The sequence below is a fragment of the Stenella coeruleoalba genome (assembly GCF_951394435.1).
Source record: "Stenella coeruleoalba genome assembly, chromosome: 11".
Taxonomy (NCBI): domain Eukaryota; kingdom Metazoa; phylum Chordata; class Mammalia; order Artiodactyla; family Delphinidae; genus Stenella; species Stenella coeruleoalba.
This window is the reverse complement of record NC_137157.1, coordinates 96,285,305-96,297,357: the sequence shown is the minus strand read 5'-3', so window position 1 is coordinate 96,297,357 and position 12,053 is coordinate 96,285,305. Positions and strand designations below refer to the sequence as shown.

At 54.6% G+C, this 12,053-nt stretch overlaps 1 protein-coding gene across 8 annotated transcripts in view; it reads right to left on the bottom strand.

Annotated features, from left to right (window-relative positions):
• Positions 1-12,053, bottom strand: part of VWF (von Willebrand factor) — a 203,779-nt gene that overhangs the window by 97,521 nt on the left and 94,205 nt on the right. For all 8 annotated transcript variants that reach the window (XM_079936255.1, XM_079936253.1, XM_079936258.1 and 5 more), the window contains 2 exons: positions 1,633-1,849; positions 208-330 (listed from right to left, as the gene is read on the bottom strand). In XM_079936255.1, the coding sequence (XP_079792381.1) occupies positions 208-330; positions 1,633-1,849 (340 nt within the window). The remainder of the gene's footprint in view (positions 1-207; positions 331-1,632; positions 1,850-12,053) is intronic.

Sequence of the window (12,053 nt, the reverse complement as noted above, 5' to 3'; positions counted from 1 at the left end):
TTCATGGATACAGTGCAACAGGAAAACATAAATTAGAAATAAATACCAGCTCGATCCTCACCACTCCATACAAGGACTTTAAAAAAATAAATCAAAGGCCTCTGATGTCAGCAATGGGGAACAGGCACAGGTGGCCTTCATCCGGCTTCCCCAAGCCAAGGGCACCGGCGAGGTCTCGGATCTGTAAGTGAAGTGGGAAGTCATTACCAGGGCAGCTGCAGCCATCCACGCACTGCTGCTGACACACTTCACTGACGTGCAGGCTCCGGCAGTCTCTGGGGCAGGGGGACACGCATGCCTTGTACTCCATGCCCGCGGGGCAGTCCGGTCCTGAAATGGAAAACTCAGGAGTCTGCCGGGAGCTGTTCCCTTCCAGGGCAGCATCTCACAAGCCACGTGGTGCTCAGAGTCCCTGTGCCCCCTTTGTCTGCCCCCCTCTGTCTTCAGGGACCATCTCCACCTCAGTGGCACCCCAGGGGCCAACGTCCCCGGCTGAAAATGCAAGGCCCCCAAGGCCAAGCAAGGGGTAAATGGTGTCCTCCATCCCATCCCTCCTCTGAGGGTTCCTCTTCCTCAAGAAATAGGGCCCAGTCAGATGCCCCACCCAGCACTGGGCACGCAGCCTCACGGCCACGCCCCGCACAAGGCATGTTCATTTCTATCTATGTCCACTGAGGCAGGACAGCCCTGGCAGCCGCATCACCTGAGCCTCCGTCCTCCCGCTGGACCCAGCCCCTCATGGACAAGGACAGCCCTCCTTTCTCTCTTCTCTTCACCTGCTGCTGACTGACGCTCAGGCTGAAGGACCAGAAGGGCCAGAGCATCCCATCATCCCAAACCACTTGTCCTCCAAGATACCTCAGGCATCTCCCCATCCTTTCTTCAAAGACCTAAAAGAACAGCCACTCCCCCTTCCAGAGGAGAACGCTGCTGCCAATAACCACCCTTCTCACACCCCACAGCAAAGATGGGCAGCTCTGATTTATAAGCTGAAAAACACGCATGTGTGCAGTGTAAGTATTTGGGCTGCTCCCCTCCACAGTCTGTGCCCCCTGTGATCTGTGGGAAGTCGCGGCGGGGACAGGAGGCTGCCTGCAAGGTGACTGGAGAAGCTCGTACTTAATCAGGATAATTTGGGGGTGGCGACAATGACAATGACCAGGGATCCACGAGATTAGAGGGAGGGGGGAGGGATGGTGACACCCGCAGGAAGAGAGAAGGGATTAAATGAAAGGGAGGAACTTGACAAAAGCCTGCCAGGATCCCAAGATCACCCCGGGGACACTTCGGCCACCGCCCTGCTCCCAGTCAGTTCCGACTTTAACTGCTGCGATTCCCCTCGGAGCCAGGACCGGTTTTTGAGTCCAGGGGATGGATTTGCTCACGGGCAAGCGAGGAAGACGGGGAGTGAGAACAGAGGCAGGAGAAGTGACGCGGGGGCTTTTAGGGGGGCCTTTCAAGCCTCCTCAAAACCGTTAGGGAGGGGACTTGCTCTGTGACCAGGGGACAGAGCAGGATCCAGGCGGGAACTGGTTCCCGGGATGTGGGTCTTGGCAGGCACTGGCTGGTTGGGGTGTGACAGCCGGATGGACAACGCTCACCCCCGCCGGTGGGGGTCCCATGCTGACTCACGGCAGGAGCTGTGGTCCGTCCAGCCGTACAGCAGCATCCCCTGCTGGGCGCAGGCCCGGGCGTACTCCAGGAGCACAGGGCAGGCGCACAGCAGCCCCTGGTCACACGTGCACAGCATCCTCTCACACAGGGCCACGAAAGGCTCGGGGTCCACCAGGGGGTGGCAGCGGGCGAACACCGAGGCGCTCTTCAGAAGCTGGCACTGCTCCCACAGGCCCTGCAGGAGGGAGAGGCCACCTCAGCGAGGGTGCCACCCACGCAGCCTGGCATCCCCTGACCTTGGTGCTTGGAGACCCACCCTGCCCGGAAACCCAAGCATGCTCGCTCACACCTAGTAGGTGCTTGTCAACATCTGTCAAACGAAACAGTCCAGTCAGTGGAACACTGTCGGACCCCTGCTTGATGGCGCAGCCCGAGACCAGGGCGACCTCCTAGACTGAACCCTGGAAATGCAGAGGCCAGGGCCCTGACCTCCACTGGAAGGCAGTGTCCTCTGAAGGGAAAGAGCAGAGGGACGCTCATGAAAGGAGCTGAACTTGAAGTTCTCATGGAGGCCACACGTCTCAGAGGCCAGGAAGGCCAGTCAGCATCTGCTCCGCACGCGCCGGCCCCCTCCCCTCCCTGGCCTTGGTTGCTCCACCAGAGATGAGGGGGTGCCACAAGGAGTTTATAGAGTAGAGCTTCCCGGGCCTCATCCAGAGATTTAAACTCGGTGTGTCAGGGATGTAGTTGAGCAAACCTTCCCCAGAGGATTCCTGGGACAAGACTGGACCAGCTCCCATCAGCAACAACACGCCAGGACTCTATGACGTGTGCCAGGGCGCTGCCAGGCAAGGACTCTTCCTGGGTTTTATCACTTGGTTGCCAACCTCGACCCCACGACACAGGCAGGTTTGGAATGGTTCTCACTGACGACTCCTGGACACACGTTAGCACAAAACCCTCCCCATACACCGTATTTGTGAGCATCTCTGCATTCTGTGTTTTGGTCACTCATTTATTTATTTATTTATTTTTGGCTGCGTTGGGTCTTCGTAACTGTGCACAGGCTTTTGCTAGTTGCGGCGAGTGGGGGCTACTCTTCGTTGCGGTGCGTGGGTTTCTCATTGCGGTGGCTTCTCTTGTTGCAGAGCATGGGCTCTAGGTGCATGGGCTTCAGTAGTTGCGGCACGCGGGCTCAGTAGTTGTGGCACGTGGGCTCAGTAGTTGTGGCTCGAGGGCTCTAGAGCACAGGCTCAGTAGTTGTGGCACACGGGCTTAGTTGCTCCACGGCATGCGGGATCTTCCCGGACCAGGGCTCGAACCCATGTCCCCTGCATTGGCAGGCGGATTCTCAACCACTGCACCACCGGGGAAGCCCTGTGCTTTTAGTAATTTAAATGCACATCTTTTTCATGATGTAATATCTCTGAAATTGGGTGCATCTTACAAGCGACATCACACTTTGTCTTAGATTTAACACAACACAGTATTGTTGCTATTAGTGATCCCCACTGGGTGCATAATTCCTTTCATGCATAGACATGCTCTCCAAATGAATGGAAGCCAGCTGTTTGTGAAAGGACTTCAGCTAAAATGAAAGGAGTACGAGAGCATCTGAAGGAAGGGCTGAGCCCTGGAGGGTAAATCCGAGCAAATCGGCTTTCGTAAAGGGGAAGTAAAAGAAGGAAAGAAGTGACCGGTTTTGAGAAGAGGGAAATCCAATCTGCTCAAACTGTACCAGGGATGGTCAGAGCAAAGCTGTGTAAATCAAGAGCCAGGAGGAGCCAGGCCCACGGCCTCTGGAGGAATAGAAATCTGACCCAGTGCTCAACACTCAGCACCCAGACGACCCACCTGGGGAAGCACCAGGGCCATGCTGCGGTCCTAGGGAAACCTGTGTCTTATCCCTGCCCAGCCTATACAGTCTGCCATCAGAACCAGGCCCCTGATCGCTGCAGACCCTGGGGTGGACCCGGGGAGCTCCAGGGCCAGTTGGCCCAAGCAGCTGGGCACAGCTGCTTCCCTATGCACCTCAGAAAAGCAGCAGCTGCGGGGACTGCTGAATCGCAAAGCCGCTGCAGCGGGCAGGTTTGTGGGCAGGACAACTGGCAGCTCTGCATGTCGGGAGCCGTGGCTGAGAGCAGCTCTCCCTCCCTCCACGGCCCCACCCTTCTGAGCTACCTCCCTGCGTGGCCAAGAAAAAGCAGAGGCTAAAGCCCAGCTCTGCCACTGCCTAATGGCGGGGAGGAAGGCAAGCCTCGTCCCTCATTGGAGAAAGGCGTCCTGGAGTGAGACGGGAATACCAGCTACAGACGCTGTCTCACAGGTGGGCACATGGAGCCTGGCGCCGAGCAAGCAGCCGATGAACAAAGTCGGCTGCCGTGGGTCCCACGTCACAGAGGCCTCGGGTGACGACAAGCATCCTTCCATGTGCCGCCTGAGCGCTTCACACGGGGGAACTGAGGTTTCTGAATACAATGCCAGGGAGGGTCCTGCCCAGGACCTGCTGGGACTTCACAGCCCCAGGCCCAGCTTCTGCCTCTTCCGTGTGCTGGCCGTGTGACCCTGGCTGTTTACTCAACCCCGCCTCCTCTGTGGATGGGACAATGATAACAGTGCCTATCTGAAAAGACTGAAATGAAGACTATCCTCATGGGCATCGACATCCTGGCCACCAAAGAGAGTCCTTCCACTGTCCTTCCTGCCATTAGGTTTAGCGTCAGAATGGTGAGCAGGTCACCAGCAGGACAGAAGGACATCTTTGTCCCTTTCCCCATCTCCATCTGCCTGGGTTGTACGGGGATGAATGGTTGCCACGGCAACACTATCAATTCACTAGTATTTGGGGGCTCCCTGGTGAACAGAGGGCTGCTCTTGTTGATCTTTTATCTGGGAGGGTCACACTCCTCCAGAACGACGTGGGGGCTCAGGGAGGAACCCACTCTTCTTTCTAATGGGCAGGTCTAAGAATCTCCATCCTCACTGGTAAGTGAGACTCAGGGAAGGAGGCTGAGGCCTGTGTCTGGTTCTTTCCATTGTGTCACACTGCCCGGCCCATCAGAAATGCCCCCGCAGAAAGTGAGGTCACTGGACCCTCACAGGGCAGCAGAGGGCACCCCAGAAGGGCCAGGGCCGTGGCTCTTGCCCACCTCTTGCCCCCCATACAATTTGGAACCAGAAAAAGAGCTCCCAAAGGCAACACCATGGGGTTTTTCTAGTGATTGCTGCCACCGCCTGGGCTGTAGGACGGTGGCTTAGAGCCGTCCCTGCACCACAGGACCAGCTCTCACAGGCACAGGCACCTCGGTGGACACAGAACCAGGAGTCCAGGCACCCCCTCTCCCTTTGAGAGCCGGGGGGTGCAGAGTCCAGCATGGCCCGTCTCCAGCTGGCCCACTTTGTCTTTTCCCTGCTCAAAGGAAAAGGAGGAACAGTACTCCAGCACATTTCCCGGGAGGTCCCTGGAGGTATTAAACGGTTTACAGAAAGCCTTAGCAAGAAGTCTGTTTTCTAGGAAAAGTCTGTCTTTCCATCCTTCCTCTGGTCAGCCCCGGCCTGAGCTTGGTCACTAGGGTGACCACAGTGTGAAGGTCAGGGAGGACTTCCAGACGTCTACCAGCCCCTGCAGCCCATCCGGCCTCACCCCGCAGTGGCAGAGGGTGACACACCTAGCCTGCCATCTCTGCCTCCCAGAGATCTCTTCCCTGATCCACCACAGGCAGCCCTGCCAGGCCAGGTCCCGAGACAGGACATCTCCGTGGACCCAAGTCCAAGATGGAGCTATGGTCCTTTCAGAGCCAGTGAAGAGACATGGACCAGTAGGCGGTGAACAAACCTCTGCTCAGCAAGCACCGGCCATGTGGTCAATAGAAAAGGTAAGTGTGACTAAGTCCCACCCCATCTTGGAGGGCAAAGTTCCAGCACGTGAGGGAGGCAGGGAGGCCTGGCCTTCCATGGTCTGAGCCCAGCCTCCCGCCCTGGCTCACCCCTCCCCCTCCCCATGTCCCACATTACTGATGGGTTCCTGAAAGCACCCCAATGTCTCATTCAATTTCTTGCACACCTACTATGTCCAGGCACTGTGCCAGGCAAGGCCCACAATGGAAAGCAAGCAGACTTGGTCCCGGAGTTAGATGCTCCCACGGGCCTCTGGGTGCATCTACTCTTGCCTGATTTCTGGGGCCGTCTTACCCACTTCCCTGCAGGCTTTTCAAAGACAGGAGCTGTATCCCCAAGACGCACATAGCAGGCAATAACAAAGTGCTGGATCAACAGTCATGAGCACAACGAGAAAGCCACACCCTCCTGTCCTCAGGGAGCCGATCTACCGCACCAGGTGTTTCCAATGAGAAAGCCACACCCTCCTATCCTCAGGGAGATGCTCTATCTACACCAGGTGTTTCCAATGAGAAAGTCACACCCTCCTGTCCTCAGGGAGCCGATCTACTGCACCAGGTGTTTCCCTAGGGAAGGTTACCTAACAGCCAGAAGACGCGGTCTCAATTTAAGGTGTCTTCCCAGTGGTGCGGCCAATCGCAGCAGGAAGGAACCTGCAGCCGGGGTGCCAGGGAAGGATGCACAGTCTGAACCACGCTCTGCACGCTACACAGGATTTCGTTTCAGGGCAGAAGGGAGGCCACACCAGGCAAGGTTGATAGCCAGGTTCAGGCAGGAGGAGAAACAGAGTAATTACGGTTGAGCCAAACCCGGTGTTGCCAACAGACCCCCCGGGAAAGAAAGGCACGGCTGCCCCTGGGACACTGCTCTCATAGGTCAGTGGCCTCAGCTTCTCTCAGCAGCTAGTTCTGGCCCCTGTCACATCCCCAACCTTACGGACTCTCCTTGAATCCGTTTCTATTTTCCCCTAAGCTCGTGCCTCCAGACCCTCTGTTTGTTATTCCCCGAGTACAGCACTCAGAGGTGCCTTTCTCTGATTCACCCCAGGCCACTCCATCCACTGCAGGGTTTGGTGAGCAGGCCTGGTTCCACCCACGATGCAGGCTTGTCTCCTGCGCCCCGTCGTCTGTGGGAGTCGGGCACAGCCATGCACGGCAGTGCTGGGTGGGCCAGAGGGACACAGGCTGCTGGGTAGCTGGGCGGCTTCCTCTCGCTTCTCACCACCCACCCAGGGCCACTGACCTATAGAACCCCTGGCCGGATGGTCCTCCACAGAGTCTCCACCCATCTCCCGGCTTTAAGGACAGGCAGACCAAACCCCTCCTCCCCTCCATGGTGGTCTGCGCTCTCCATAAGCCACGAAATAAACCTGTTTCAGAGACCACCACGTCATCCACTCCCACTCACGGGCCCTTCAGAGGCCCGAAGACCCCTGCAAAGAACACAATCCTCAGAGAAAGGCTGCATACAGCCTTCCAGGTTTGGGACAGGAAGCAAGGAAAGAGTAAAGAATTCAGTAGGCCCTCAGGTCTCTAAGTGTGGTCCAGGGGCCCCCTACAGACTCCCAAGATGCTTTCAGAAATCCACAAGGTCAAAACTATTTTCCTAACAACACTAAGATGTTATCTGACCTTTATGCTCTCATTCTTTCTCAAATGCACAGTGGAATTTTCCAGAGGCTACATGATGTGTGGTATCACAACAGGCTGACTGCAGACAGGATGAGAGAATCCAGCTGATTTCTCTCAAGCCAGACAGTAATGAGATTTGCAAAACCGTGAAACAATGCCATTCTTGTCCCCAAACTATTTTTCTCGTTTGGAATTTATAGCTATTTTTATTCAAATGATGGTATTCACGTTAAGTATAATGTGTCTCATGTTTTAATGAATTAATATGTTTAAAATTTTCCACTTTAATATCTAATATGGCAAATATCAACAGATATAAGCCAGATAAACAGACTCTTTGAGGTCCTCAATCATTTTCAAGAGTGTAAAGGGCTCTCAGCCGGTTTAGTTTGCCAATGGCTGTACAGATGGGCCCCAGGCTGAGGCTCTGGAGTTTCTACCCTGTGGGCAGATCTCCAAGATAGCAGGAGGGAGGAGAAGCTAAGCCCTGCGCAGATAAGAGACCACATATTTCTCATTCTCGAGGTCAAGGAGACCTTCCAGACTATGCATGTGCAGAAAGGCTCCTGGGGGCGGGGGGGTCAAAAATGGAGGAGTAAGTGTAGTAAGTGATGTCAACCTACCCATAAGCCTCTTCTCTAGAATCCATCCTGGCTAAGAGATGTGTGCACACACAGGGGAGGACCCTAAGGTAAACCAAATACGTACTCAGAAAACCAGGCAAAGCAAGATGATTGGCCAAAGGAAACCCTGAAGAAATGTCCCATAAAAGTGGTTCAGGGCTTCCCTGGTGGCGCAGTGGTTAAGAATCCGCCTGCCAATGCAGGAGACACAGGTTCGATCCCTGAGCCGGGAAGATCCCACATGCCGTGGAGCAACTAAGCCCGTGGGCCACAACTACTAGAGCCCATGCTCCGCAACAAGAGAAGCCACCGCAGTGAGAAGCCCGCGCACCACAACGAAGAGTAGCCCCTGCTCACCTCAACTAGAGAAAGACTGCAAGCAGCAACGAAGACCCAACGCAGCCATAAATAAATAAATTATTAAAAAAAAAAAAAGGTGATTCAAACTGCCACAAAGGCAAGATTCTCTCTCTGAGCCCGCCCGTGTGTCTATCCACACGTACCCTTTTTCCTCCTAATAAACACGTCACTTGTTTCACTACTTTCCATCTCTATGTGGAAATTCATTTCTACACAGCTGACAGGCCAGGGCCTTGTCACTGGCCACCGGTCCCTGGTGGTCTAGTGTCTAGGTTTCGGCGCTCTCACTGCCACGGCCTGACTTCAGTCTCAGGCCGGGAACTGAAACCCTGCTTCAAGCCACTGCAGGCCAAGGCCACCTGAGATCACTGCCACCCAACCGCAGTTTACCTGGTTTTCCATGTTCCCGATGCCCCCACCCTCCCCACCTTGTTTCCTATCAATCAGATGAGAAGACAGTGTAGTACAGTGGATAGAGTGCAGGCTTCAGAAGCACCAACCACAACACTAACAAAACGTGTGACTTCAGGAAAATCATCTCCCCTCTCTGAGCCTTGATTCCCTCCCCCTTAAAAGAGTGAGATTATGGAAGAGATTGAAAGTTGCCCAGGATCTATTCCTCCTTTCTCTCTTAGTCAGAAAACCCTCGGTTGTCCATCTTCCCCTGGGCACATAGCCCCTGGGAATAAAGATCCCATTTCTCAGCCTCCCTTGCATCTGGGAGTGGCTGTAAGACGAAGCTTTGTCCCCCACCCCACCACCCCCCCCCCCCCCGGGACATAAGCAGGAGTGTCCTGGGCAACTCCCTGGAAGCAGCCTCCAAAGGAGGGTGTGCTGCTTTCAATGCTTCTCTTCCGACACTGGAAGGTCGTCATGATGCCTGACACAAGCTGAACTCCTTGACAATGAGAGAGAAACACACTTCTATACTGTGTAAGCTGTTTCTACTTTAGGTGTCCTGGCACAGGAGAATCTAGTCCTAACTAACACAGAGAGCAATTCCTGCCTTAGACTTGGCTGCAAAATAAAACTAAATGACATTACAGAGGGAGAGCAATCGAGTGCCTGTGACTATTATCATTGGCCTATTGTCAATGCTAACTGAACAGCTCGAAAATGGCTTCTCCTCAGCCCCCTGGTACACCATTCTGGCAGGGAGAACACAGAGGGTCAGCTAATTCACTTCCAGCATCTCCCTGGCTCCAATGCCCAGCATCAGCTACTTCTCTCTTCCTGCTCCTCTCGTCTGGGGTGCCAGGGGCTGGCGAGAGAGCGCCAGCCCAGCTCCATGAAGCCATGACCTCACCCTGCCTGGGGGGCTGTGCAGACCCAACTGGAGCCCAACTTAATCACATTTTCAGTTCATTAGAGAAGACCAGGCCTCCTCCCTGGAGATGCCAAGCCCATTCGAGGGACAGGGAGAGAAAAGAAGCTCATCTCCCCAAGGGCAGATGGGAGGGGAATGGGGGCTCGAGGAGAGGAAACAGCAGCGAGAGATCTGGAGCTTAGCTATTGTGTTGTTTCCCAAACAGCTGAGGAAGGAGAAGGGAGGGGGGCATTCCTAGGTCTGAAGTGAACAAAGAAAGGGGAGGCTAATATATAAAGTGCAAGATTGTTCAGCCCGGCCCTGGGGTGGGTGTCCCACGGCTGTCCCTGGAGGAGGTCCAGAGGTGCCTGGGCCTAAACCGGTCCAAAGCTGTGGGCTCAGGAATTCACCCCTGTGGCAGGGCACAGTTTCTCATTGGTCAGCCTGTAAGGATGGGTGGGGGAGGGCTGCTGATTCTAATTATACTTCTGCCTGGCCTGGATTCCCACCCACATTCCAAGATCTGGCTCGAAAAGACCCCATGATTTCCAGTAACTGGAGGGTTTTGTGGAGCTGAACGTTCCTCTCTCTGAGATACTTGGTGTTCAGCCCTCTTGAGAAGTAGGGTAACTGGGTATGTCACCGAAGTCCCCAGTGCCAAGGGAGATGGCCACAGAGTCCTCCAAAGGACCCTTCTCTCCCTGCACCCTGTTCTCCTGGGCAGCATCTGAGTACGGATCAGGGCAGGACCAGCCGGCTGGGAGGACAAGGGCCGAGTTCCCGCCCCCGGTTCCCACTTTGGGGTTTGTCCAAGCTCTAGGGCTGGAGCAGCTCCACCCACCCTGCTCCGGGTCAGGAAGGATAACCAGCTGTGTGATAAGAGCTGCTGCACCACTTCACCCTTTACTAACCCAAAATGGCATTTGTGTTGTTCTCTGTCATGTGTTGTTTGCGTCAGTATCTCCTATGTGTCTTGTCTCTGAGTGAGACTGCAAATCTGACTTGCACAGAGTTAAGATACAGAACATCTCAGTAAATACGTGCTGATGGGCACCTTCAGGTTCCTGGCCTCGCCAGGGAGGAGGAGAAGGGAAAGAAAGCCACTTAGGAAATGTTTCATGGAAGGATTCTGAGGCTGATGGGTTAGGGATGCATTTGCATCTGCTTAATCTGAGGGAAATGCTGAAACCCTGTGGCAGCCCCTGATCTCTGCCATGAGGCTAGACCCCCAAAGGCAGAGTGGCCAAGGTCACTGTCCCACCACAAGCCCAGGGGCTCACCGCCCCTTCTGTCGCCCTGCACTCAGGTGGGTGAGGGAATTTGCTGGAAAGGAAAAGGGTGCTTTTTCCATCAGTGTTGGGCAGAGCTCTACTCGTCTTCAGAGGGGACACTGAACTGCAGAGCAGGGACGCAGCGACGCAAGGACACAGCAAAGCAAGCCACACCAGGGCCCGCGCCCCGGACTCTCGGGTTTCGGCAAAGTTCCCAAAATAAACCCTCGTTCTTCAGCCTACGGAGGACTTGAGAGAGCAGCTCTCACTCTGAGAAAAGGGGAATGTGTGTGCGCGTGCATCTGTGTGTGTGTGCGTGTGTGTGTATGTGTGTATGTGTGTGTGTGATGTGTATGTGTGTGCATATGTGTATGTGTGTATGTGGGCGTGTGTATATGTGTATGTGTGTGTATGTGTATGTGTGTGCCTGTGTATATGTGTATGCGTGTGTGTGTACGTGTGTGTGTACTTGTGTTCCAACCCCAACTCGGATGTAAGCATCACTAGGACACAGTGGGTGGGCACCATCTGCAGCACCAGCTCAGGTTACCTGGCAACTAACTCCTCTGGGGGTCCTGGGTTACAAGGATCTCTTCTTGAGATTTACTGACCTTCCCTGGACCAGACTCACACAATTGGTCTCTCTATGAATCACAACTATCCTACCAAGCAAACGAACGTAACAAAATTCTTCCCAGTCTCCAAGAAAAGTCTATTCCAGGCCAATTAAGTGAAAGCAGGAGGCCAGGAGAGGAAGCAGGAATGCCAGGAGTGGATGTGGTCAGTAAGCCCCCAGCTCTGCCAGGGCACTTAGCCCCTCTCCCACCAAATCACCTCCCTCCAGGCCTGTGAGCCTCCTTCCAGGGCGACTGTGGGCAGAAACAGGAGAAAGGGCTGGGTACGAATTTTGCAAAAAAAAGGCATGGGCAATATTTCACAAGGATGTGAAGAGTGAATTGCGTTGTCCCCAACAGAATGGGTATTTCGTGTGCCTCTCTGTGCCGTGGAGGGGACATGTTACCGTCATCCAAAGTAAACATGAGTATTTACAAATGTTAGCTCCAGCGGGGACAGGTGACTTCCTGGGGGGGAAGAGGAATTACAGGTGAACAGCAGGCTTTCAGAGGAGGAGGAGAGGGGGAGAAAATATGCAGACATGAACAGCAACAGAACAAAAGGAAGAAGGATTGTGTTCCCCAAATAAACGTCAAATTCAGAGCCAGTGGAAAACAGCCAACCTGGGACTGTTAGGTGACCGATGGGAGTACCACTGGACGCGAAGTCCTGAATAGGACCTAGAAAAACCAGACTGCACGCATCTGGCTTCTCCAGTATTCAAGGGCACCGAGGG